This window comes from Lolium rigidum, chromosome 3 (genome assembly GCF_022539505.1).
Source record: "Lolium rigidum isolate FL_2022 chromosome 3, APGP_CSIRO_Lrig_0.1, whole genome shotgun sequence".
NCBI classification, from domain to species: Eukaryota; Viridiplantae; Streptophyta; class Magnoliopsida; order Poales; family Poaceae; genus Lolium; species Lolium rigidum.
In genome coordinates this window covers 383,762,149-383,784,217 of record NC_061510.1, presented here as the reverse complement: position 1 = coordinate 383,784,217, position 22,069 = coordinate 383,762,149, and the positions used below count along the sequence as shown (strand labels likewise).

Genomic DNA, 22,069 nt, shown 5'->3' with positions numbered 1-22,069 from the left:
AGTTCATGATCTCTCATGTTTAGCTCCAATTTATTAATATGAGTAGCATGTCATGGATGTTCGCTTGCATTGTTTTATTCATAAGTAAGTATGGCATTGTGGTATCCTCCTCTGAATAATTCATTTATATCGACTTGGCACATGCTCACGCATGCATATGACTGAACAAAAAGTCAATTAAGCCTCGATGATTTATATTGCTTCAGAGTTCTTGTATCACTTTTATGCCTCCGTTAATTTATTTTGCCGCAAGCATGATTATGACAGTTTCTTGCTCTCTTGATTTGTCGCTCCCTAGTCTTTTGCTAGCCTTCACTTGTACCGAGCGGGAACGCCGCTCGTGCTTCCAAACACCTGAAAACCAAGTTGTTCCAAAGTGTCCACCATAAATACCTATGCATGGCATTTCAAACCATTCCAAGTAAATTCTCATGCGCTACCTTTAAAACTTTCAAAATGCTTCTCAATTTGTGTTAATGTTTCATAGCTCATGAGGAAGTATGTGGTGTTTAGCTTTCAACCTTGTCATTTACTTTTGACGGACTCTCATATGGACTAGTGGCATATCCGCTTATCCAATAATTTTGCAAAAAGAGTCGGCAATGGGATTCCCGATCCCAAATTAATTAACTTAAATAGACACTCCTCCATGGTTTGTGATTGTTGGACGGCACCCGAAGGATTCGGTTAGCCATGGCTTGTGTAAGCAAAGGTTGGGGGAGTGTCATCATCATAATAAAACTTAAATAAAAAGGCACTCCTTCATGGTATGTGATTGTTGGCAGGCACCCGAGGATTCGGTTAGCCATGGTTTGTGTAAGAAAGGTTGGAAGGAGTGCCACATAAACATACAAATAATTCATGAGAGCCGCTCTTGGGAGTCCGGTTGACGAGGTAGTTAGTGTACCCATTACCATTCGTTGACAACAACAAGCACCTCTCAAAATAATTTTACTCCTGTTTTTAAAAATGAAAAGCTCTAGCGCATGTTAATCCCTCGCTTCCCTCTGCGAAGGGTCAATCTTTTACTTTTATGTTGTGTCTCCATTCTTTCTTTGAGCACTATCTTGAGAGCACAACTGTCATTCTTAGTATAATATGCTTGTCTCAAAATATGATTGATTGTGGTATAACTTTGATGCTTTTATCTTTGACAATCACTACTTCTAGTCTTTCTATGAACTCTAGAGGTGCCTGGGCATTTATGTTTTGCCGATCAAATACGGGCAAGCGAGATACCACTTTATCATACTCTCTTATGAACATTGCAATCCTGCTTATATACATTATTCATGATGCTTATTATTAATTGTTGGTACCTCTCCATGATTGACATAGCTGTTGGATGATCTTATTTGCATGTATCTCATTATGAACTGCTTAAGTATTAGCCATAGCATGATAATATATACATCATATGAGCAAATGTGTTCGTGAAAGTTCTTTTATCGCTCGGTTGTTAATCGAATTGCTTGAGGACAAGCAATAAGCTAAGCTTGGGGGAGTTGATACGTCCAAAACGTATCTACTTTCCCGAACACTTTTGCTATTGTTTTGCCTCTAATTTGTGTATTTTGGATACAACTAACACGGACTAACGCTGTTTTCAGCAGAATTGCTCTGGTGTCTCGTTTTTGTGCAGAAATCCAACTTTCAGGAAAAACCTCGAAATTTATACAGAAGGCCCTATTTTCCCAGAAGACTCACGGAGCCAGAAGGGCAAGTCAGGTGGAGGCCCGAGGGCCCCACACCATAAGGCGGCGCGGCCCAGGAGGGGGGCGCGCGGCCCTAGTGTGTGGCCCCCTCGGCAGGCCTCCGACGCCCTCCTTCGGACTACTTATCGCCCTCGACCTAAAAACGCACGGGGAGAAGTCGAAGTCGCCAGAAACCCTCCAGAGAGCCGCCACATCGCGAAACTCCGTCTCGGGAGCCAGAAGTCTCCGTTCTGGCACTCCGCCGGGACGGGGAATTGGAGGAGATCTTCACCGCCATCACCACCAACGTCTCTCCATCGACCAGCCATGTTTCCCCCATCCATGTGTGAGTAATTCCCCCGCTGTAGGCTGAAGGGGATGGTAGGGATTGGATGAGATTGATCATGTAATAGTCACAAGATTGTTAGGGCATGGTGCCTAGTATCCGTAGATGTTACTTTTATGATATTGTTGCAACTTGTTATGCTTAATGCTTGTCACTAGGGCCCGAGTGTCATGATCTCAGATCTGAACATGTTATTGTTTCATCATGATATGCATTGTTTATTGATCTTACCTGCAAGTTGTATACACACGTTGCTGTCCGGAACCAATGGCCCCGAAGTGACGAAATCGGGACAACCGGAGGGGATGGGAGTGATGTGAGGATCACATGTGTTCACGGAGTGTTAATGCTTTGCTCCGGTACTCTATTAAAAGGAGTACCTTAATTTCCAGATAGTTTCCCTAGAGGCCCTGGCTGCCACCGGTTGGTAGGACAAAAGATGTTGTGCAAGTTTCTCATTGCGAGCACGTACGACTATATATGGAACACATGCCTATTGATTAATTAGTACTTGGATACCACTTTATTATTACCTGCAAATGCCCTACCATGATTGTTATATGAATTCTCTCATCCATGCAACGCCCATTCATCCGTCCCTGTGCCTACAGTATTTTAATCCTGCTGTTTACTATAATCACTACTGCTGTCTTTATTTCACCGCTGCTGTTATTTCACTATTCCTACTGCTATAAAACTGTTGCTACTGATAAACTCTTGCGAGCAAGTCTGTTTCCAGGTGCAGCTGAATTGACAACTCCGTTGTTAAGGCTTACAAGTATTCTTTGTCTCCCCTTGTGTCGAATCAATAAATTTTGTAATACTTCCCTCGAAGACTGTTGCGATCCCCTATACTTGTGGGTCATCAAGGACCGACAGTTTTAGAAACAGTACTACAATTAAGATAGTTTCTCATAGGGGTGGAGGTAGGAAAAGTTATCGCCGGGGACGAGGTTGGGGGAGGGGGGTATGTAACCTTTAGTGCAAAAAAGTTTTTGGATAGTCCTATCTCCGCGGCTGGTTGCTCATACTCTTGTTTTGTTAAAAATAATATTTTCTTCATACGTGACAAGTTTTATCGTATAATTTTACATATTGTTGTAGATACCTTTGTTCGGTTTCCTTTCCACATGCAAAAAAAATATCCGTTTGGCTTGTGACTGTGATTATCGCTACCAGATAAAATATGTTTCAGTTCACCCATAAGCGTGATGCCTCGTAAACATATATATCAGGCCTGTTAGCTAGTGGCCATTGTTTGTATCTAACTCACCTTTTGCTTCCTTCAATTCCATAACTCCTTTTGCTTGGACCTCTCTTAAACAAATATCAATGTACTAGTAAATATTGTAGTGTCATTCCTATAAGCTCCGCGTACGTTCCTTTTTGTAACATGAGAAACAACAAATACTAATTTACATACGCGATACTCCATTGCTGACAAGCAAATCGATAATCCGTTCTCAGATTACCGACCGAGACAAGAGTTGTAGCACGATACAAGTTTTGCTTCGTTCGACATGGCTGGTCCATGACTTAATGTTTAACAATTTACAAGTGGGCATACCAAACAAAAAGGAAACTCAAATCAATCAACAATTATTAAAAAACCAAATTATAGCAGCGAATTCCGGATAAAACAAACATAAAAAGGCAATGAGAAAGTTTGCCCTTTTTCAAAAAGGAGAAGAAACCCAAAACGATCTCGGCAGCACAGCAGCCTGCCCACCCAACCCAAAACCAAAAGCCGAGACGGCAGCTCCTCTCCGAGCGGCCCAGAAAAATAAGCCACAGTCCACGGAAAAAAAAAAGAAAAAGGAAAAAAAAGGAACAGCGGGCGGCTTGCCCTCACGGCAAGGAAAGGAAATTTCCGACCTCCAATCTCCTCCAATCTCCCCGCACAAATCTCTCCGCCTCCCCCTCCTCCTCCCTCCCCCCGCCGCATTGCTCCCCGCGCACCGCCCGACCCCGACCCCCGGCGACACGGCGCGCAGGACCAGCGGGCGGGCGGCGGCGGAGCAGCAGGGCAGGCCAGCATGTGCGACCTGGTGGCCCGCACGGGCCGGCACCAGCAGCGCTACGAGGACGGCCGGAGGCTCGTGGCCGGGTACGGGGGTCCGCCTCACCTCACCAGATTCTTGCTTCTCCCAATCCCTCCCTCATGCTTTCAACTTCCGTTCCCCCCTGATTTCGTTGGGTTAGATTGGGTTGAGGACCACCTCCTATCTTGACCTAACCTAATGTCGCCACGGAAGGTCACATAGTTTTTATGAGATTGTGCCATTGGTTCCAGGTGGATGGATGTCTCGAATCTCGCTAGGTACGTTGATGGGTCTGCAGTCCGGGGCTGGATTGCTGCTTGCTGGTGTCTGCATATCTTCCTATTAATCAAAATTATCCATAGGCAGTTTAGTCTTCCTCTTGATTGATATGTTAGCACGCTACCTTAGCTGTAGCATCTGATGATGATAGCGACGGTATTATGGATTGTTTGTTTTGCTTGCGGATAGACTCCGTTGTGTATTTTCTGGTGACAGAAGGCCACAACCCACAAAGTAGTCCTGGTGCTTGTTCCTGATAGGTTACCGCTCCTAGTTCGTTGTTGGCTTTCTAAGCTAGATTAGACTCTTGATATTGCTTGTGGCAACTCTATGGATTTACATCGAAACTTTCAGGTGTATATTTCTTTCAGCTCATTATGCGATGTTCATAAGTAATAGTGACAATAGCTCCTGTCTGAGAAAATGAAGTTCTAGGGTATTGACATATGGACATGTAAACTTATCTAGGAAATGCGCCTTCTATGACAAGGGGGATCAAAAAACCACAAAGTTTCATTACATAGTATATATGAAGAGATGTTAAGATAATCCGGAGATGTTAATCTTCTTTGGCAACATCTACCGTGCTGTATATTACCCTTAGATTGACTTCTTAACACTTTAGTTCTCCCTTTTAATTACTCATACAACATGTCTATTTCTGATGGTTGAAGCGCAGGTCGGGAAACTGCATCTACAATGACTTTTAGTTTGATGACAAAGCTTGCTAGAAAGTACTTCTGTGAATATGGAGCTCAAATAGCACCTTTTTCTTGTATGTACAGCTGTGTCGTAGTTTACTATCGCAGAAGCTCCGCCTTAACACATAGCTACACATTCCGATCTTCTTTTTCCTTGCAATTCCCGTGAGATGACCTGCTTCCTCTTTGCGCATGATTTGATATAAATCTTCGTAATTAACGAGGCCTTACCAATTACTTTGTGCTGCTTTTGTGTAGTTGATTATTTGTGTATTTGTCTGAGCAAATTCGCCTTTTCCAGGTGCATACCATTTAGGTACAGAGCGAATAATGATGAAACTTCTGGTGATGAACAGGACAAAGTTGTTGAAGTTCTCATGATAAACTCCCAAAGCGGACCAGGGCTATTGTTCCCAAAGGTATTTATTGCAGTCATCCCTGTCTGATTTTATTTGAAAAGACAGTTGGTTTTCTAATGGTGTGCTGCTGACAACAAAGTTTGGTATCTTAATTAGCTTCAACTTGTTTTCCCTGGCATTGTATATTTATTTACTCATTTGAGACAAATTGAGATGAACTTATGAGATGCTGATGTGAATAGTTTGTTTGGTTGATGCATCCCTACACAAATTCTGGATAGCCCAAGTTTAGCCAAGTGTTGGCAAGAATGTTTATAGGAAATGGCCAAACAGCCATGGGCATGACAAGAATTGGCAACCGTCCAAATAAAGCCTATTATCTTGGTGCTACTAAAAGTTGTGAGGCTGATCTGGGCACAAACCATGTTCTTATTAGAAATATTCAGTTTCTTTTTATCATGTCCTTGTAATCTTATTGAAAACTTGTTTGCAAAGTTGGTCACCACATATAAAGAGAGTCTAATCAGAAGAACGAGACCTGAGAGGAAGGACCCCTCTCCCAAATTTTTTTTATAGAAGTGAGAAACACAGTGGAGTCTAGACAGAATATGTCATTCACCTAGTTTTCAGATAGCATATGTAGTGATACTTATGCATTGTAATAACTGCATGTATTATAACAAAGCTGTTAGGTTAGTATTACTATACTTTCATGTACAAATTTTATTATTTTACCGCTTCCTATTGCAGGGAGGATGGGAGAACGATGAAACTGTTGAACAGGCAGCTGCTCGAGAAGCTATAGAGGAAGCTGGAGTTCGCGGAGACATAGTGGTAAGATACCTGTGAAATATGATACTTTTATGGCAGATTTCATTTTTGTTTGCTTACATATATTTAGATATTTCATGTATGTACAAATTCAGGTATATTTACCTCTGTTTTCCTCTTCACTTAACTTAATCTTGACATTCTTTATATCTTTAGCTTGTTGCTGAGTCGATATTCACTGTATGCGATTGATCTGTTTCGGTATTATGCTTAACACACATAGAAGTTTTTACTTTTTAGTTTGGTTGCACTATGTGGATCAGCCCACTTTTTGGAGCCTGCCTACCCAGAAGCTTTTAAATTCACGCTTAATTGTACTTAGTGACATTTAATAATGATATTAATGCTAGGTGTCTAACTGCTTCATGTCCTGAAATCTATCTTACCAACAGTGGAATAATTTATATGTTTCCCCCCTTTGAAACCCATCTAATTCCATGAATGTACATTTATATTTATCAACTAGTTTATGAAGAAATGCAAACAACACATTCTTCATTAGCACCTTGGAGCTCCTTTGGCCAGTGGCCTTCAAGAATCTGAAGGTTGTAGTTAACAATGGTTCTAGGGCCTCTAGCTAGTACTGCAATGCTTTCATGGTGAAAGAACCATGAAATCAGAATGGGTAAAATCTTTTGGTAAGGATCTTAAATATTTTCTTGTACAGTACCACATTTGGCCCCGTTGGAGATAATATTAAACCGGTTTCTTGTTTCTGTGATGTGTTATTCTAGACATTTCACGGAAACTGAAAGCATACTCTTCTCAGTTCAGTAATCAGCATGCCTTCCTGCCTATTGTACTTTAGCTTATATATTTTTGTGCTTTCTGTGCATCAGCAATTTCTAGGTTTCTATGATTTCAAGAGCAAGACTCATCAGGATGCATGCTGCCCCGAGGGTATGTGTAGAGCGGCAGTGTTTGCGCTGCATGTGAAGGAAGAGTTGACCTCATGGCCTGAGCAGAGCACCCGCCGGAGGACCTGGTTGACACTCCCAGAAGCCACATCGCAATGTCGGTATCAGTGGATGCAAGAAGCCTTGGTCACCGGATTTTCCGACTGGCATGACAAGTGGAGCAAAGGTGGTGGTGGCGGCTGCGGTGGCCCGGTCTAAATGAACGAAGGCGTCATCGTCGTATGTCACTTTTGTTGGCCTTGTCCTCTATCTCCCCCTAGGCTACAACCTTTGCATGCAGACTGCAATAATACAGTGTCGTGCTTTTTCCTTGACGATGATGCCTAGTAGGTCATTCACCCTAAGGTCCTGTGAAATTGATATCTTAGCTTAGTATATCTCATCAAAGACGAGAATTACCACAAATTTTAAGTGTCTGATTCTCGCGTCTATTATTTTCTCAAAACTTTCAGCTTGATTTCTTCCTCCAGATTCTGGAGATGCATGCATACACTATGTATGAATTACAACTGAAAATCAAAAGTGTACTTTCACTTGAGCTGACTTACGTGCAGCATCCATCTGGGTGCCTCATGCTATCACATTTTATGAACTCATTATTATTAGTCTGATAGCTAAAAAAGAACTGCGTGGCTCAGGCTATCACATTTTATAAACTCATTATTATTAGTCTGAGGATGTAAAATTTTCTTTTAATACTTAATCCAAGGTAGAAAAGAGGATGTAAAATATGAATAGATAAGATTATCTGACACAAATTAGGTCACATTGGTCTACATATCTAGACACGTTTTAGTGTGTTTATCTGCACATTTCGAGAAAAACCTGCAGTCACTTAATCTGAAAGGGAGCGAATAGTATTAGAGATAGAAAAGAAAACAAAATACTAAAGAGCTCACGAGTGCTTTGAGATAATCAAAAGGATTAGTCAGTTGCTCTTTCAATGGGGCAGCCAACTGCGCCATCACCCGCTTGTGATACTGGTGATACACTTACTCCCTCTATCCCATAATAGGATGCATATAATATTTAGATAACTAGAAGGATACCCGCGCGCTGCAGCGGGAATTTTTTCTGATAACTTTATTTTATAAAAAACAAAAGGATATAAGTTGATTGGAATATGATGTATTTAATTGGCGTAAATAGTCAAGAGACTAACTTAAAAAAAAACTGACTTGAAATGGTTATGTAGTTGGCGGCTAAAAGTTGATGATGTGGATAATTGGTTGGCTTAAAAAATAGATGATGTGGCTTGCATGTAGAGTATTAATTAATGTTTGTGGGAGATGACATGGACAATTGGATGGATAAATGGATGATGTGGATAGCTTACATGTTGAGATAGACAACTTAAATGACCCTCTAGTGGGGTTTTGCTTTATAAGAGATATAGATGTGAAACTTCTTCAAGTTTGACCAACTATAGAAAAAAATGTCAACATTTATAATCCCAAATTGATATTTATAAAATCTTCATGAAATATATTTCGTATTATGTGCATTTAAAATTTTAGATGTTGATATTTTTTGTATATAGTTGCTCAAACTTTATAAAGTTTGACTTTGACTGAAAATTTTATAAAGTTTGACTTTGACTGAAAAATGTAGGCACCCTAATTTGGGGAGGAGGGAGTACCTTGCAATCCTTTGTACCAATCAGGTCTTTGTGAGTAGTCAAACATGTGTAGAAGCAGGAAAATTCAGAAGAACTTTGCTGAGTGACAGGCAAACCACCCATTCTTTCAAACTAAATTTGCTTTGCATCCGTGTCTGTTACGCGCGGCATATGTTGGCATGCTTGTCTCTCGTAGTATATATTCCCAGGATTTCTTCAGTCTTCAGATTCAGTCCGGAAAAACGGTGAGGTTCCGCCACTGATTCTGTTTCTCCATCTCCATGTTAGAACAGAGACATCTCGTCCCACGGCACCGAAAGACGTCCCTGTTGTCTCTTCGATCCGATGACGACGAATTGATCTGATGATTCAGTCGTTATAAAACGTTCACCAATCACGTCGACCTATCTTCTCCATGGATTAATGTGACTTTATGCTCGAGCTAGCTAGGCTTAAGCATACGCGTGTGCTCGTGCCAGTACTAATCCATACCTAAGCTTAGCTAGTTGCTAGGCCTATCGGCAGAACAAAATTTACATCAGCACACACACCCACCGGGTAAGTGCGGGCGCCCGTGGGAAAAGTTAAAATAGATCGATATGTATCAAGTTGTCAATTTTCATTTTTAACTTCTATCAAGTCGGCAGTTAGGTTAACTGGTTGCCAAGAATCGGCGGCCAGCTAGCTAGGAATCGACTAGACGTAATAATGTTTTCACAGCAGAAAATGGATGAGAATTGACAAAGCAAGATGATATCATGGTCGCCATGGATAAAGGCATGCTTCTTTTTCTTTTGAACTACACATGTAAAATAAATATATATGATCTAGTATCAGCAGAAACAGAGTGTAAGGGTAGCGCATTTCCGGTATAAGGCCCTAATGGCATGAACACCCCCTTACCGGGTTTATAGGTGTGACATGGTTGCTTCGGATATTTTGATATATACTTGTACTGGACCTTTGTTAAATAAATTAATAATAAAGGTTGTATGCGTTTTTTTTGATTCAAAGGCTAGGGGTCTCGTGCTCTTTTCCGAAAAGAAAATATAGTGAAAGAATGTACACACCCAGTTTCTACATAAAACCAATTTATTAAAAAAATTAGCCACACGGCGACGGTATATATATTTTTAGCTAATATCAAGATGGAGTAGTAGCAGCAGTACCATCCTCACCATGATTTATAGAAAACCATCTATGGGATCACTTCTTCTGAGCTTAAGGGTTTCTTGTTCTGAGCTTATTAAGGCTCTCTTTGGATTGTGTGATTCTTATAGAAATTTTGGAATATTTGAATCGTAATCAAGAGGTCTATCAGAGTCAGGATTACTCGCTTTCAGCTATGACCTATGAGACATATGAGCTAGCCAACTGCGCCACCACCTTTTTTTTATTCTTCTAACTTTTGTAAGACTTTTCAAACCTTTTAATCCTGACAGTCAATTGTAATCTCTTGTTTGTTAGAAACACCGTAACAATGTTAAAATATGCCCGCAGCGAGCGCATAATTAAATTCAGGAGGTTGCTAAGCTAAAGAGGACTCAGAATGAAGATGAGTGACGGCCTGATGGGCGATGGCAATTGCGAATATTTGGAATGGTCCTTGTATTTCAAGACCATGTTCTGTCCTACAGATTCAACAGCGCAGAAGGCCGAAAAGCAAACGTGCTTTGCATCGCTCGCCCCATCCCTTCGTGTGGAGGTACCAAAGGAGAGGCCCTAGGAGCGTGATTGAATTATCAGTCTGAATAGCTAAAAAAGAAGAGGGCACGAGTTCATGAGTAGGCTCACATATGCGTTGGGGATTTACATTGGAAATTAAAATAGAGCTAGAAAAGAGGGTGTAAAATATGGATAGAAAAGAAATCGATCTGGGAAAAAGGCAAGGTAAACTGCAAATGAATGAAAAAGTGAAGAGCTCATTAGGTAAGTAAACTGCAAATGAATTAAAATATTGTAGATGCAAAAAAGTAAAGAGCTCATTAGTGCTTTGAGCTAATATCAAGAGATGGGTCAGTTATGACGGAACCAATCCAATCACAGCACACATATTATCAGTCTGATATATAGCTAAAAAAGAAGAGGGCACGAGTTAGGCTGACATGTGCAATGGAGATTTACATTGAAAATTAAAACCGAGCTAGAAAAGAGGATGCAAAATATGGATAGAAAAGAAATCAATGTAGGAAAAATGCAAGGTAAACTGCAAATGAATCAAAAAGTAAAAAGCTCATGAGCTAAGTAAATTGCAAATGAATCAAAATATGCAAAAAGTAAAGAGCTCATTAGTGCTTTGAGCTAATCAAGAGATCAGTCAGTTGTGATGGACCCAATCCAATCACAGCACAGATTTAATCACTGCTCATTAGTGCTTTGAGCTAATCAAGAGATCAGTCAGTTGTGATGGACCCAATCCAATCACAGCACAGATTTAATCACTGCTCTTTGTGTATGGGGTGAGATGCAAAATATGGATAGAAAAGAAATCAATGTAGGAAAAAGGCAAGATAAACTGCAAATGAATCAAAAAGTAAAAAAGCTCATGAGCTAAGTAAACTGCAAATGAATCAAAATATGCAAAAAGTAAAGAGCTCATTAGTGCTTTGAGCTAATCAAGAGATCAGTCAGTTTTGATGGACCCAATCCAATCACAGCACAGATTTAATCACTGCTCATTAGTGCTTTGAGCTAATCAAGAGATCAGTCAGTTGTGATGGACCCAATCCAATCACAGCACAGATTTAATCACTGCTCTTTGTGTATGGGGTGAGATGCAAAATATGGATAGAAAAGAAATCAATGTAGGAAAAAGGCAAGATAAACTGCAAATGAATCAAAAAGTAAAAAGCTCATGAGCTAAGTAAACTGCAAATGAATCAAAATATGCAAAAAGTAAAGAGCTCATTAGTGCTTTGAGCTAATCAAGAGATCAGTCAGTTTTGATGGACCCGATCCAATCACAGCACAGATTTAATCACTGCTCTTTGTGTATGGGGTGAGAGAGGCTCGAACTCTCGACCTCAGGATCACTCGCTTGTAGCTATGAGACCTACGCGCTAGCCAACTGCGCCACCACCCCATTGTGAATAAATGAATACAGTTAAAATGCAATTCAATCGTTCCTAACAATTTGCAATGAGGCTCAGTGTGTAATCAAATATTCGTAGATGCAGGAAAATTCAGAAGAACGACGCTGAGTGATAGGCAAGCCAACCGGCCACCATTGTTTCCAACAACTTAAGTTTGCTTTGCATCGGTGTCTGGTAGACTGGTACGCACGGCATATACCTGCTGCCATGCTTGTCTCTCCTCGTATATATTCCCAGGCTTTCTTCAGTCTCCAGATCCAGTCCGGAAAAACGGTAAGGTTCCGCGACGGACTGTCTTCTCCGTATCCATCTTTCTGGAAGAACAGAGAAATCTCGTCTTCTCCGTATCCATCTCCGGGCGCTGAAAGACGTCCCTCTTCGATCCGACGACGACAAATTGGTCGTGATGATTCAGCCATAATTAAGCGTTCATCGACCATGTCGACCGATCTTCTCCACGAATCATTGTGAGCTTAATTAAGCATACGCGTGCTAGTGCTACGCGAAACAAAAGATACAATACCAAGCACACCCAGCGGGTAAGTGCGGCGTCCGTGGAAAAGTTAGAATAGATAGATACTGCATGTACATATCAAGTTGTCCAGATTTTATTTTTAACATCCACCAGGTCGGCAGTTAGGTTAACTAGGTTGCCAAGAATCGGTTCATACCTAGAGAATCGACTAGATATAATGTTTGTACAACCGTGAATAGATGAGAAAGCGCGATGATGTCATGTTAGGCGTGGATAAAGGCATGCTTCTTTTTTTCTTTTGAACAACACATGATCAAGTGTGTCAGCAGAAACAGAGTGTAAGGGTAACGCATTTAATGGCAACGTTTAGCAACACCAGCGGCCAATTTTACACAATTACGGAGAATCACAGCGTATAGATAGTGGAACACAGTACTCTCCCGGCGTCTGCAGAAAACGCAAGCTATTACAAATTTTGGCCAAACGGCCACTATACTTTTTAAAGAATATGATGAGGGAGTAGCACCATCCTCTCTAATCTCTATGAGTTGTAGAAAAACTCTATAGGGGCACTAATTCTTCTGAGCTTAAGGTCTCTTTAGATTGGACGATAGAAATTTTGGAGGATTTGAATCCTAATCAAGAGATCAGTTAGTTGGCCGGGTTTTTAGTCATATAAGACCTACTTCTTTTTGATGGTTATAAAATTTTCAGACTATTAAATTTATGAATATTTTGATTCTGACAAAGTGGTGTTATCTCTTCCTTGTTAGAAACATCGTCGTTACAATACGCTTGCCAGAAATCTTCATTCCATTAGTGTGTCGGCTATGACCACTTAGGTGGCAAATTCGCTAACTCGGTAGGTGCGCGGCCTCACGGCCGGTGCTGGAGAGATTCAGATGTTGGAGCCACGAGCAGATGTTGCTGCACTGCTAAGTAGCAAAGGCGTCCGTCCATGTTTTGATATGGTTGAGCAGTAGAGGCAATTAGGATGTGTTCGGTTCTGAAATTTGGTGGAATGGAACGGAACAGTTCCGCACCCAGCACCCATCCCTGTGTTCGGTTGGAGGGAAGGAACGGAACCAAGTCATTCCTCAGAAGGGAATATACCCTGTAGATGCGGAACCAAGTCGTTCCACCAATTTGGTGGAATCTGGAGAAACGGCTCGTATCTGTCACCGCGCGGACTGAAAAAGAGGTGAGCTGAACCAAAATCCTACCATTCCGTTCCGCGTTTTTTCCCGAACCGAACACAGACACGGAACCATTCCGTTCCTCACTTTTTCTGAACCGAACACGGGTACGGAACCATTCCGTGACATTGGAATGGAACCATTCCGTTCCATGCATCAGGATTCTCAAACCGAACACACCCTGCGAATGGTGATGTTGAGGCGCGGCTAAACAACAGAGCCACCGGGTGACCGACAATGTTGCGGCGTGGCTGGATTCCTAGAGGGTGGGTTCTCTATCTCGTTGCAGCCTCCCATGCATGCTTCTTATGTAATAGTCACAACATCTTCTCTTCACCTTTGGTGGGAGGCTGTTCTTGTTAGAGATGTATAGACCCTTTTCATGGGGAAGACTTGGGTAGGATCAGGTCTTAGATAGGATCTATAAGAACAATTTTTTTGCAAAGACAAAACATGTTCAAAAAATTTGAAAAAAAATCACAACACACATCTATGTTATATATGCAACGCCAAAAATTTGCAACTTCAAATTCGACATATATTTGGAGAGACAAAAAAGATAAATCTGAGTGTGAATAGTGTGAAATACTACTCAACCAGATCTGACACTATTCACAATAGAATTTGTCTTTTTTGTTTCTCCAAGTGTAGATCAGATTTTTGTGAAATATTGGGCCCACTTTTAGTGGCCCAAATTAGATTTCAGTTTTCCCTATAAATCTCAAAGCCCACATAGTGGCAGCCTTGTGAGTTTGAGCCCAAGTTGGTGGCAGCTCACTAGTGAGTGGCAAGAGGTGGGAAGTTTAGTCCCACATGGAAAGTTGGGAGGAAGTTAGACCACCTTATAAGGTGGGTTGTTTCACCACTAGTAATTGAGTGAGAATAGGAGTGCTACACGCGCGCTCCTCCTCCTCCTCGACTCGACACGTCACGACGCGCGCCGCGCTCGTGGTGAGTGGATTGAGCCTCGAGCCGAGACTTTCCTTACTTTTTGCAGCTCAGGAAAACGAACAGAGTTCTAGACGGACGCGTCACAGTTAGTCGGTTCGGGTCGCTCCCGGATCGTGGGCTATCTGTAACCGACTCGAAACGTTCTTGCCCGGCTACCGCAAAACACCGAATACACGAGTTAGGGTTTCCACCTCTCTCTGCTTGCGCCGCCATCGTAGCCTACTCCATCCCGCGCGCCGACGTGCATCGGCGAACGGGAGAGCAGGTCTCCGGAACCGCTCGTCCTTGCGATCCTGTACGGGAGAGGGCGGATTAGGTTTTTGGGAAGCGCTCTGCGCGACTGCTCAAGTTCTTCATCACGGGTCGCCTTCCGTCCAAGTCGGGCGGTGCTGCCTTCTGTCGTCTTCAAGGCCGTCTACTTCGACCCGTCGCCCCTGTCGTCAACAACGTTGTCATCAACAACGTTACTGCTGCGACATCATCTGCTACACCTCCACCGCCACCTCCACCAGATCGGTACGTGCGACATATCTCGATCTGTTTAGCGATGGATGCTTTACTGTTTGCGCTGCTGCTGCTCATGTTGATTAATGCATCTAGTATGTTCGAGTTTCACATGTTAGTAGTTGCTGCCATCATGTTTTATATTCTGGAATTAATCATGGAAATTGTGCCTAATTATCCAACAATCCAAAAACCTAATTGTAGGCAATTTCCGAGTTAACTATGGCTGGTTTTGCTTGATGCACCGAGGCCGGATAAGTTTACCGGTGTGCACTTTAAGAGGTGGCAGATTAAGGCCACGCTCCGGCTTACTCATCCGAAAGTGTTCCATGTGAGTAATGGTCTTCTCGAAGGAACTATATCTGACCAAGATCGGAACAAGTTCAAGGAAGACAATACTCTCTTTGTCGGATGCGTATCGAGCATTCTTGCCGATCGTCTATGTGATGTGTATATGCACATAGTAGACGGTAAAGAGCTCCGGGATGCACCGAATGCTAAATTCGGTGCAACCGATGCGAGCGATGAACCGTACATCATGGAGAGCTTCCATGACATCGGGATGGTGAACAACCATTCACGTAGTCGAACAAGCTCATGAGATACGGTGCATTGCGAAAGAGCTTGAACTCCTTAAGTGTGCCTTACACGACAAGTTTGTGGCTGGATGCATTATTGCCAAGTTGCCTCCTTCATGGAGGAACTTCGCCACAACTCTCAAACACAAGAGACAAGAGATATCGGTTGAAAATCCGATAGCGTCTCTTGATGTTGAGGAGAAAGCTCGGGCTAAGGATACTACCGAGAAAGGAGAGGGTCGAGTCTAGCGCCAACATGGTGCGGAAGAAACCCTACAAGCAAGAACAAAGGGAATAACAAGCCCTCCTTCAATAAGCCTATGAAGACTACAACCTTCAAGAAGAAGATGATGATAAACAAAGCGGATCCGAGCTGCTTTACTCGTGGAGAGACCTGGCCACTTTTCTAAGGACTCGTCCGGAGAGGGCAGACCGCAAGAAAAAGGCGAGGCAAGTCAACACGGTGACCGCTAGCAATGCTCGATGGGTACGGTAATCTCTTTCTTGTTCTTTCGGTATTTCAATCTCCATGTTGGTGGATTGATACGGGTGCTAATGTTCATGTGTGTCTCGACATATCCATGTTCACTTCTTACCGAGTCGCCCGGGATTCTTCCGTCTTGATGGGGAATGGGTCACATGCTTCGTTCGTGGTGTTGGCACGGTAGATCCGAAGTTCACTTCGGGAAGATCGTGCGGTCGAGGAACGTGCAGCATGTCCCTACTATGAACAAGAATCTCGTTAGCGGCTCCCTTCTATGTAGAGATGGGTTTAAGGTTGTTTTAGAGTCGAATAAAGTAGTTGTTTCCAAGTTTGGACAATTTATTGGTAAAGGCTATGAGTGCGGAGGCTTGTTCCGCTTTTCGCTTTCTGATTTCAGTAATAAGTCTGTGAACCATATTTGTGGCAATGTTAGTGATGATACCAGTGTTTGGCATTCTCATTTATGTCACATTAATTTTGGTTTAATGTCTCGGCTATCCAGTTTAAGTTTAATTCCGAAGTTCACCATTGCCAAAGGTTCTAAGTGCCATAGTTGTGTGCAATCAAAGCAACCTCGGAAGCCTCACAAGGCGGCCGAGGAGAGAAACTTGGCACCTCTAGAACTCATACATTCTGATCTATGCGAGATGAATGGTGTGTTGACAAAAGGTGGAAAGAGATATTTCATGACACTGATTGATGATGCGACTAGATTTTGCTATGTTTATTTGTTGCGAACTAAAGATGAAGCCTTAGACTACTTTAAAATTTATAAGGCCGAAGTTGAAAATCAACTAGAGAGAAAGATCAAGCGTCTTAGGTCGAATCGTGGTGGTGAATAGTTTCCTAATATCTTTGATGAATTCTATGAGGAACATGGTATTATTCATGAGAGGACGCCTCCCTACTCTCCCCAATAAAACGGGGTTTGTCGAGAGGAAAAAATCGCACGCCGACTAACTTGGTGAATTCTATGTTAGCCATTGTTGGTTTATCAAAGGCATGGTGGGGGGAGGCTTTGTTGACTACATGTCATGTCCTGAATAGAGTTCCTAACAAGAATAAAGATAAAACCCCTTACGAGGAGTGGTCTGGGAGAAAACCATCACTTTCGTATTTGCGCACATGGGGATGTTTGGCGAAAGTCAATATTCCAATTACTAAGAAGCGCAAACTCGGACCAAAGACGATGGATTGTATCTTTCTAGGTTATGCTCCGCGGAGTGTAGGCTATAGATTTTTAGTAGTTCAATCTGAAGTACCTGATATGCATGTTGACACTATTATGGAATCTCGTGATGCAACATTCTTTGAGAATATGTTTCCTATGAAAGATATGCATAGCATTGCTAGAATTTCGACTGAGATAGTTCCTGAATCTAGTACATCTAATGAATATTTTGAACAATCACATGAGATTGTTATTGAGAAGGATGACAATGAAGCTCCTAAACGGAGCAAGAGACGAAGGATTGAAAAATCCTTTGGTGATGATTTTATTGTGTACCTTGTGGATGATACTCCCACGTCCATTGCAGAGGCATATGCATCTCCGGATGCGGATGAGCGGAAAGAAGCTGTCCATAATGAGATGGACTCGATTCTTTCTAATGGAACTTGGGAGCTATCGAAGCGACCCCATGGATGCAAGCCTGTGGGCTGCAAATGGGTGTTCAAGAAGAAGCTAAGACCCGATGGTACTATTGAGAAGTACAAGGCGCGGCTTGTAGCGAAAGGCTACACACGAGAGAGAAGGCGAAGATTACTTCGACACCTATTTACCTGTCGCTAGACTTACCACCATTCGAGTACTACTATCCATGGCTGCCTCCTATGGTCTTATCGTTCATCAAATGGACGTAAAGACAGCTTTTCTTAATGGAGAGCTGGAAGAGGAAATCTATATGGATCAGCCTGATGGGTTTGTAGTAAAAGGTGAAGAAAGAAAGGTGTGCAAGTTGCTGAAATCTTTATATGGCCTAAAACAAGCACCTAAGCAATGGCATGAGAAGTTTGATGGAACTTTAACTTCGTAGGATTTGTTGTCAATGAGGCTGACAAGTGTGTTTACTATCGCCATGGTGGGGGCGAAGGTGTTATACTATGTTTGTATGTGGATGATATTCTGATCTTTGGTACAAACATGAAAGTAATACACGAGGTCAAGTCTTTCTTGTCAAATTGCTTTGATATGAAAGATCTGGGAGAAGCCGATGTGATTCGAACATCAAGCTTATTAAGAACGAGAGTGGGATTACTCTAACGCAATCCCATTATGTTGAGAAGATCTTGAGCCGGTTCGGCTATATTGATAGTAAGCCTTCTTCAACACCTTATGATCCCAGTGTGACATTACGCAAGAACCGGAGAATCGCCATAGATCAATTGAGATATTCTCAGATCGTTGGCTCACTCATGTACTTAGCTAGCGCGACTAGACCCGACATCTCTTTTGCTGTTAGCAAGTTAAGTAGGTTCATGTCAAACCCGGGTACTGATCATTGGCATGCACTTGATAGGGTCATGCGCTACCTATGTGGTACAATGAGTTATGGGATTCACTATTCAGGGCACCCAGCTGTGCTTGAAGGATATAGTGATTCGAATTGGATCTCGAGATGTAGCTGATCCGTACGCCACAAGTGGGTATGTATTTACCTTTGGAGGTGGCGCAGTGTCATGGAGATCTTGCAAGCAAACCATATTGACGAGGTCAACTATGGAAGCAGAACTTACTGCTTTAGACACAACCACTGTTGAATCAGAATGGTTGCGTGAGCTCTTGATGGACTTGCATGTGGTTGAAAAACCTGTTCCGGCAATCCTTTTGAATTGTGACAATCAAACTGTAATTGTCAAAGTGAACAATTCTAAGGATAACGCGAAGTCATCAAGACACGTCAAGAGACGTTTGAAGTCTGTCAGGAAATTGCGAAACTCCGGAGTAATAAGCTGTTACATATATTCAAACGGACAAAAACCTGGCAGATGCCTTTACAAAGGGACTATCACGTAATGTGATAGAAAGTGCATCGAGGAGATGGGTTTGAGACCCGTTGATGTTACACCATAGTGGTAACCCAACCTTTGTGATCGGAGATCCCGTGAATTAGGACACGGGAAGAACAAACTAGTGGTTTAATTGAGGAGAGTATTATGTAACCCTCTCTATGTGGAGATGCACAACTCTCAATTGCTTGTAAGGCAGGTTGGCGACAAGCCTTAATGTGTTTATGTTGGCTATTATAGCAAAGATGCTTGTCCTACGGAGCATTCTTGAAATAACACACCTATATGAGTCCGATTGTTAAACGTCGCAATCTATGAGATTTGGGTGATCTCTAGTAAACTCATGAAGAGACCATGAAGTATGACGCATATGCTTCACCCGCGGGGTAGGCTACTGGCAGCCATGTACTGGTCATGACTTTGAGTGAAACCCTGTTCACGCAAAACTTGCAATTCAAGGCTTAGTCCATTGTTCAAGTGTGAATGGATGTAGCTTAAGGTTCTAGGCGGAAGTTCAACTTAACGAGTCTCCGCTGAAACACTGGTATATAAACAAGCAGCGAGTATTGGTAAATCTCTAAATGGGGATTTGAGATCTGGTGGGGGATTGTTGAAATATTGGGCCCACTTTTAGTGGGCCCAAATTAGATTTCAGTTTTTCCTATAAATCTCAAAGCCCACATAGTGGCAGCCTTGTGAGTTTGAGCCCAAGTTGGTGGCAGCTCACTAGTGAGTGGCAAGAGGTGGGAAGTTTAGTCCCACATGGAAAGTTGGGAGGAAGTTAGACCACCTTATAAGGTGGGTTGTTTCACCACTAGTAATTGAGTGAGAATAGGAGTGCTACACGCGCGCTCCTCCTCCTCCTCGTTCGCTCGTCTCGTCTCGACTCGACTCGACACGTCACGACGCGCGCCGCGCTCGTGGTGAGTGGATTGAGCCTCGAGCCGAGACTTTCCTTACTTTTGCAGCTCGAGAAAACGAACGGAGTTCTAGACGGACGCGTCACAGTTAGTCGGTTCGGGTCGCTCCCGGATCGTGGGCTATCTGTAACCGACTCGAAACGTTCGTGCGACGTGGGCGTGGCCCACGTTGCCTAGGGTTTCCCGAGCCTATATAATCTCTTGCCCGGCTACCGCAAAAACACACCGAATACACGAGTTAGGGTTTCCACCTCTCTCTGCTTGCGCCGCCATCGTAGCCTACTCCATCCCGCGCGCCGACGTGCATCGGCGAACGGGAGAGCAGGTCTCCGGAACCGCTCGTCCTTGCGATCCTGTACGGGAGAGGGCGAATTAGGTTTTTGGGAAGCGCTCGCGCGACCGCTCAAGTTCTTCATCACGGGTCGCCTTCCGTCCAAGTCGGGCGGTGCTGCCTTCCGTCGTCTTCAACGCCGTCTACTTCGACCCGTCGCCCCTGTCGTCAACAACGTTGTCATCAACAACGTTACTGCTGCGACATCATCTGCTACACCTCCACCGCCACCTCCACCGGATCGGTACGTGCGACATATCTCGATCTGTTTAGCGATGGATGCTTTACTTGTTTGCGCTGCTGCTGCTCATGTTGATTAATGCATCTAGTATGTTCGAGTTTCACATGTTAGTAGTTGCTGCCATCATGTTTTATATTCTGGAATTAATCATGGAAATTGTGCCTAATTATCCAACAATTTTAAGCTGAAATTTTGTGGAGTTGTAGATACAACCTATATGCATGTTGTTTATTATTTTCAGATTTTTTCGCCTGGTCAAAGTATATTCCTACCTAATGGAGAGATCCTATACAAGTCTCTCCCCCCTTTTCATGTATACCCTAGTGTATAAGGAGTTTGTTGCATATTACACACATGTACATGTATTGGCCTTTGGTCACATGTGAATGTTAGTTGCTCATTCTCAACAGTTCTATCTTGAGGAGTGGTGTTTAGGCGTGCAACTGGTTGTGGTGGTGTTTGTTTGTGTGGCCTTTAGCCCGGATGTATCAGTTTTTCTGGGCTTTTCTTATTAATAATCTCTTAATCGATGAGATAAGCAAAAAAGAATTCCCTAGTTTCAAAAGAAAAGACACTTGCAACAGCCGAGCGCAGAATAAAATTCAGAAGGTGGCTAGAAAAAAAGGACAGGATTCAGCTGAATGAAGATGACTGACGATGATGGCGCGTGCGAATATTTGGAACGGTCCTTGTATATATTATTTCTTTTGAGGGGAAAAGAGCGCACGCGGTCCTTGTATATTAAGACCTGTCCCACAGATTCAGCAGCCCAGAAGGCCAAAAAAGCAAATGCGCATCCCTCACCCCCTTCCTCCGTGCAGGTGGCAAAAGAGAAGCAGTAGATAAATCTCCTCCAACGGCGCCGAAAGAAGGCCGGCCTGTCCTCTGTATGTGTTTTCCTTGCAACGACTTGATCGTGATGATTCGGTCATGGTGATCTCGTCATAATCGTGCATAATTTGAGCTAGGCTAGCCTAAGCATATGTACTCACTTAGCTAATCTACATATGCCACTGCAAAATAGGATTCGCCGATTCGTTATCGCTTATCGAATTGGCCGCCTACGGTAAGTAGCTAGTTCTAGAATGCCAGAGATCGGATGCTAGAGGATTATTGAGTAGAGATTCAACTGTTTTCTGGTCCTGCAGATGTCATGTTTTACTAGTGTGTCTCATGGATTAGAAAGCGTGGCACCAGGAGACGTCGTGTTCGGCGCGTGTTCCTATTTTTTCTCCTTCTTTTCAAGTGAAATGACATTTCCTTTTCTAAGTGGGTTTTGAGTGTATGTTAATAGTACAAGCGAATTTAACCTTGTGCCTAAGTGTTTTAGGTATTATTAATCAAAAGTTTTGGGGCCGGGAAAGTCAGGGCATGTGCTATTAGAACTTTGGTGACTTGATACTTCGTTGTTTTTAATAAAGAAAGCCGTGTGCATCTATTGATGCAGCGGCTGGGGCTATGCTCCTTTATCGTAAAAACAAGTTGTGGAAGGAAGTCGGAG

General features: G+C 42.8%; 1 protein-coding gene and 4 non-coding genes across 5 annotated transcripts; 1 reads left to right on the top strand and 4 right to left on the bottom strand.

Moving 5' to 3' along the window:
• Window positions 1–4,052: 4,052 nt before the first annotated feature.
• LOC124700708 (nudix hydrolase 16, mitochondrial-like) lies at window positions 4,053–7,384 on the top strand. Its single transcript, XM_047232798.1, has 4 exons — window positions 4,053–4,147; window positions 5,364–5,481; window positions 6,172–6,255; window positions 7,092–7,384. The coding sequence occupies exons 1-4, from the start codon at window positions 4,077–4,079 to the stop codon at window positions 7,365–7,367; spliced, it is 549 nt and encodes a 182-aa protein (XP_047088754.1). The 5' UTR covers window positions 4,053–4,076; the 3' UTR covers window positions 7,368–7,384.
• A 3,684-nt stretch (window positions 7,385–11,068) lies between these two features.
• Window positions 11,069–11,154, bottom strand: LOC124705038. Its single transcript, XR_007003887.1, has one exon. It is a non-coding gene; the product is annotated as a small nucleolar RNA snoR114 (small nucleolar RNA).
• A 224-nt stretch (window positions 11,155–11,378) lies between these two features.
• LOC124705040 lies at window positions 11,379–11,464 on the bottom strand. The gene has a single exon (XR_007003889.1). It is a non-coding gene; the product is annotated as a small nucleolar RNA snoR114 (small nucleolar RNA).
• A 223-nt stretch (window positions 11,465–11,687) lies between these two features.
• LOC124705041 lies at window positions 11,688–11,773 on the bottom strand. Its single transcript, XR_007003890.1, has one exon. It is a non-coding gene; the product is annotated as a small nucleolar RNA snoR114 (small nucleolar RNA).
• An 8-nt stretch (window positions 11,774–11,781) lies between these two features.
• On the bottom strand, window positions 11,782–11,869 carry TRNAM-CAU. The gene is given in 2 exon segments: window positions 11,782–11,817; window positions 11,832–11,869. It is a non-coding gene; the product is annotated as a tRNA-Met (tRNA).
• Window positions 11,870–22,069: the final 10,200 nt, after the last annotated feature.

Excerpts from the sequence above, each read along its gene's own strand:
- LOC124700708 (XM_047232798.1), top strand. The coding sequence starts at position 4,077 with ATGTGCGACCTGGTGGCCCGCACGGGCCGGCACCAGCAGCGCTACGAG. Across the intron at positions 4,148-5,363 it reads GGCCGGAGGCTCGTGGCCGG|GTGCATACCATTTAGGTACA; the intron begins GTACGGGGGTCC and ends CGCCTTTTCCAG. Across the intron at positions 6,256-7,091 it reads GAGTTCGCGGAGACATAGTG|CAATTTCTAGGTTTCTATGA; the intron begins GTAAGATACCTG and ends TCTGTGCATCAG.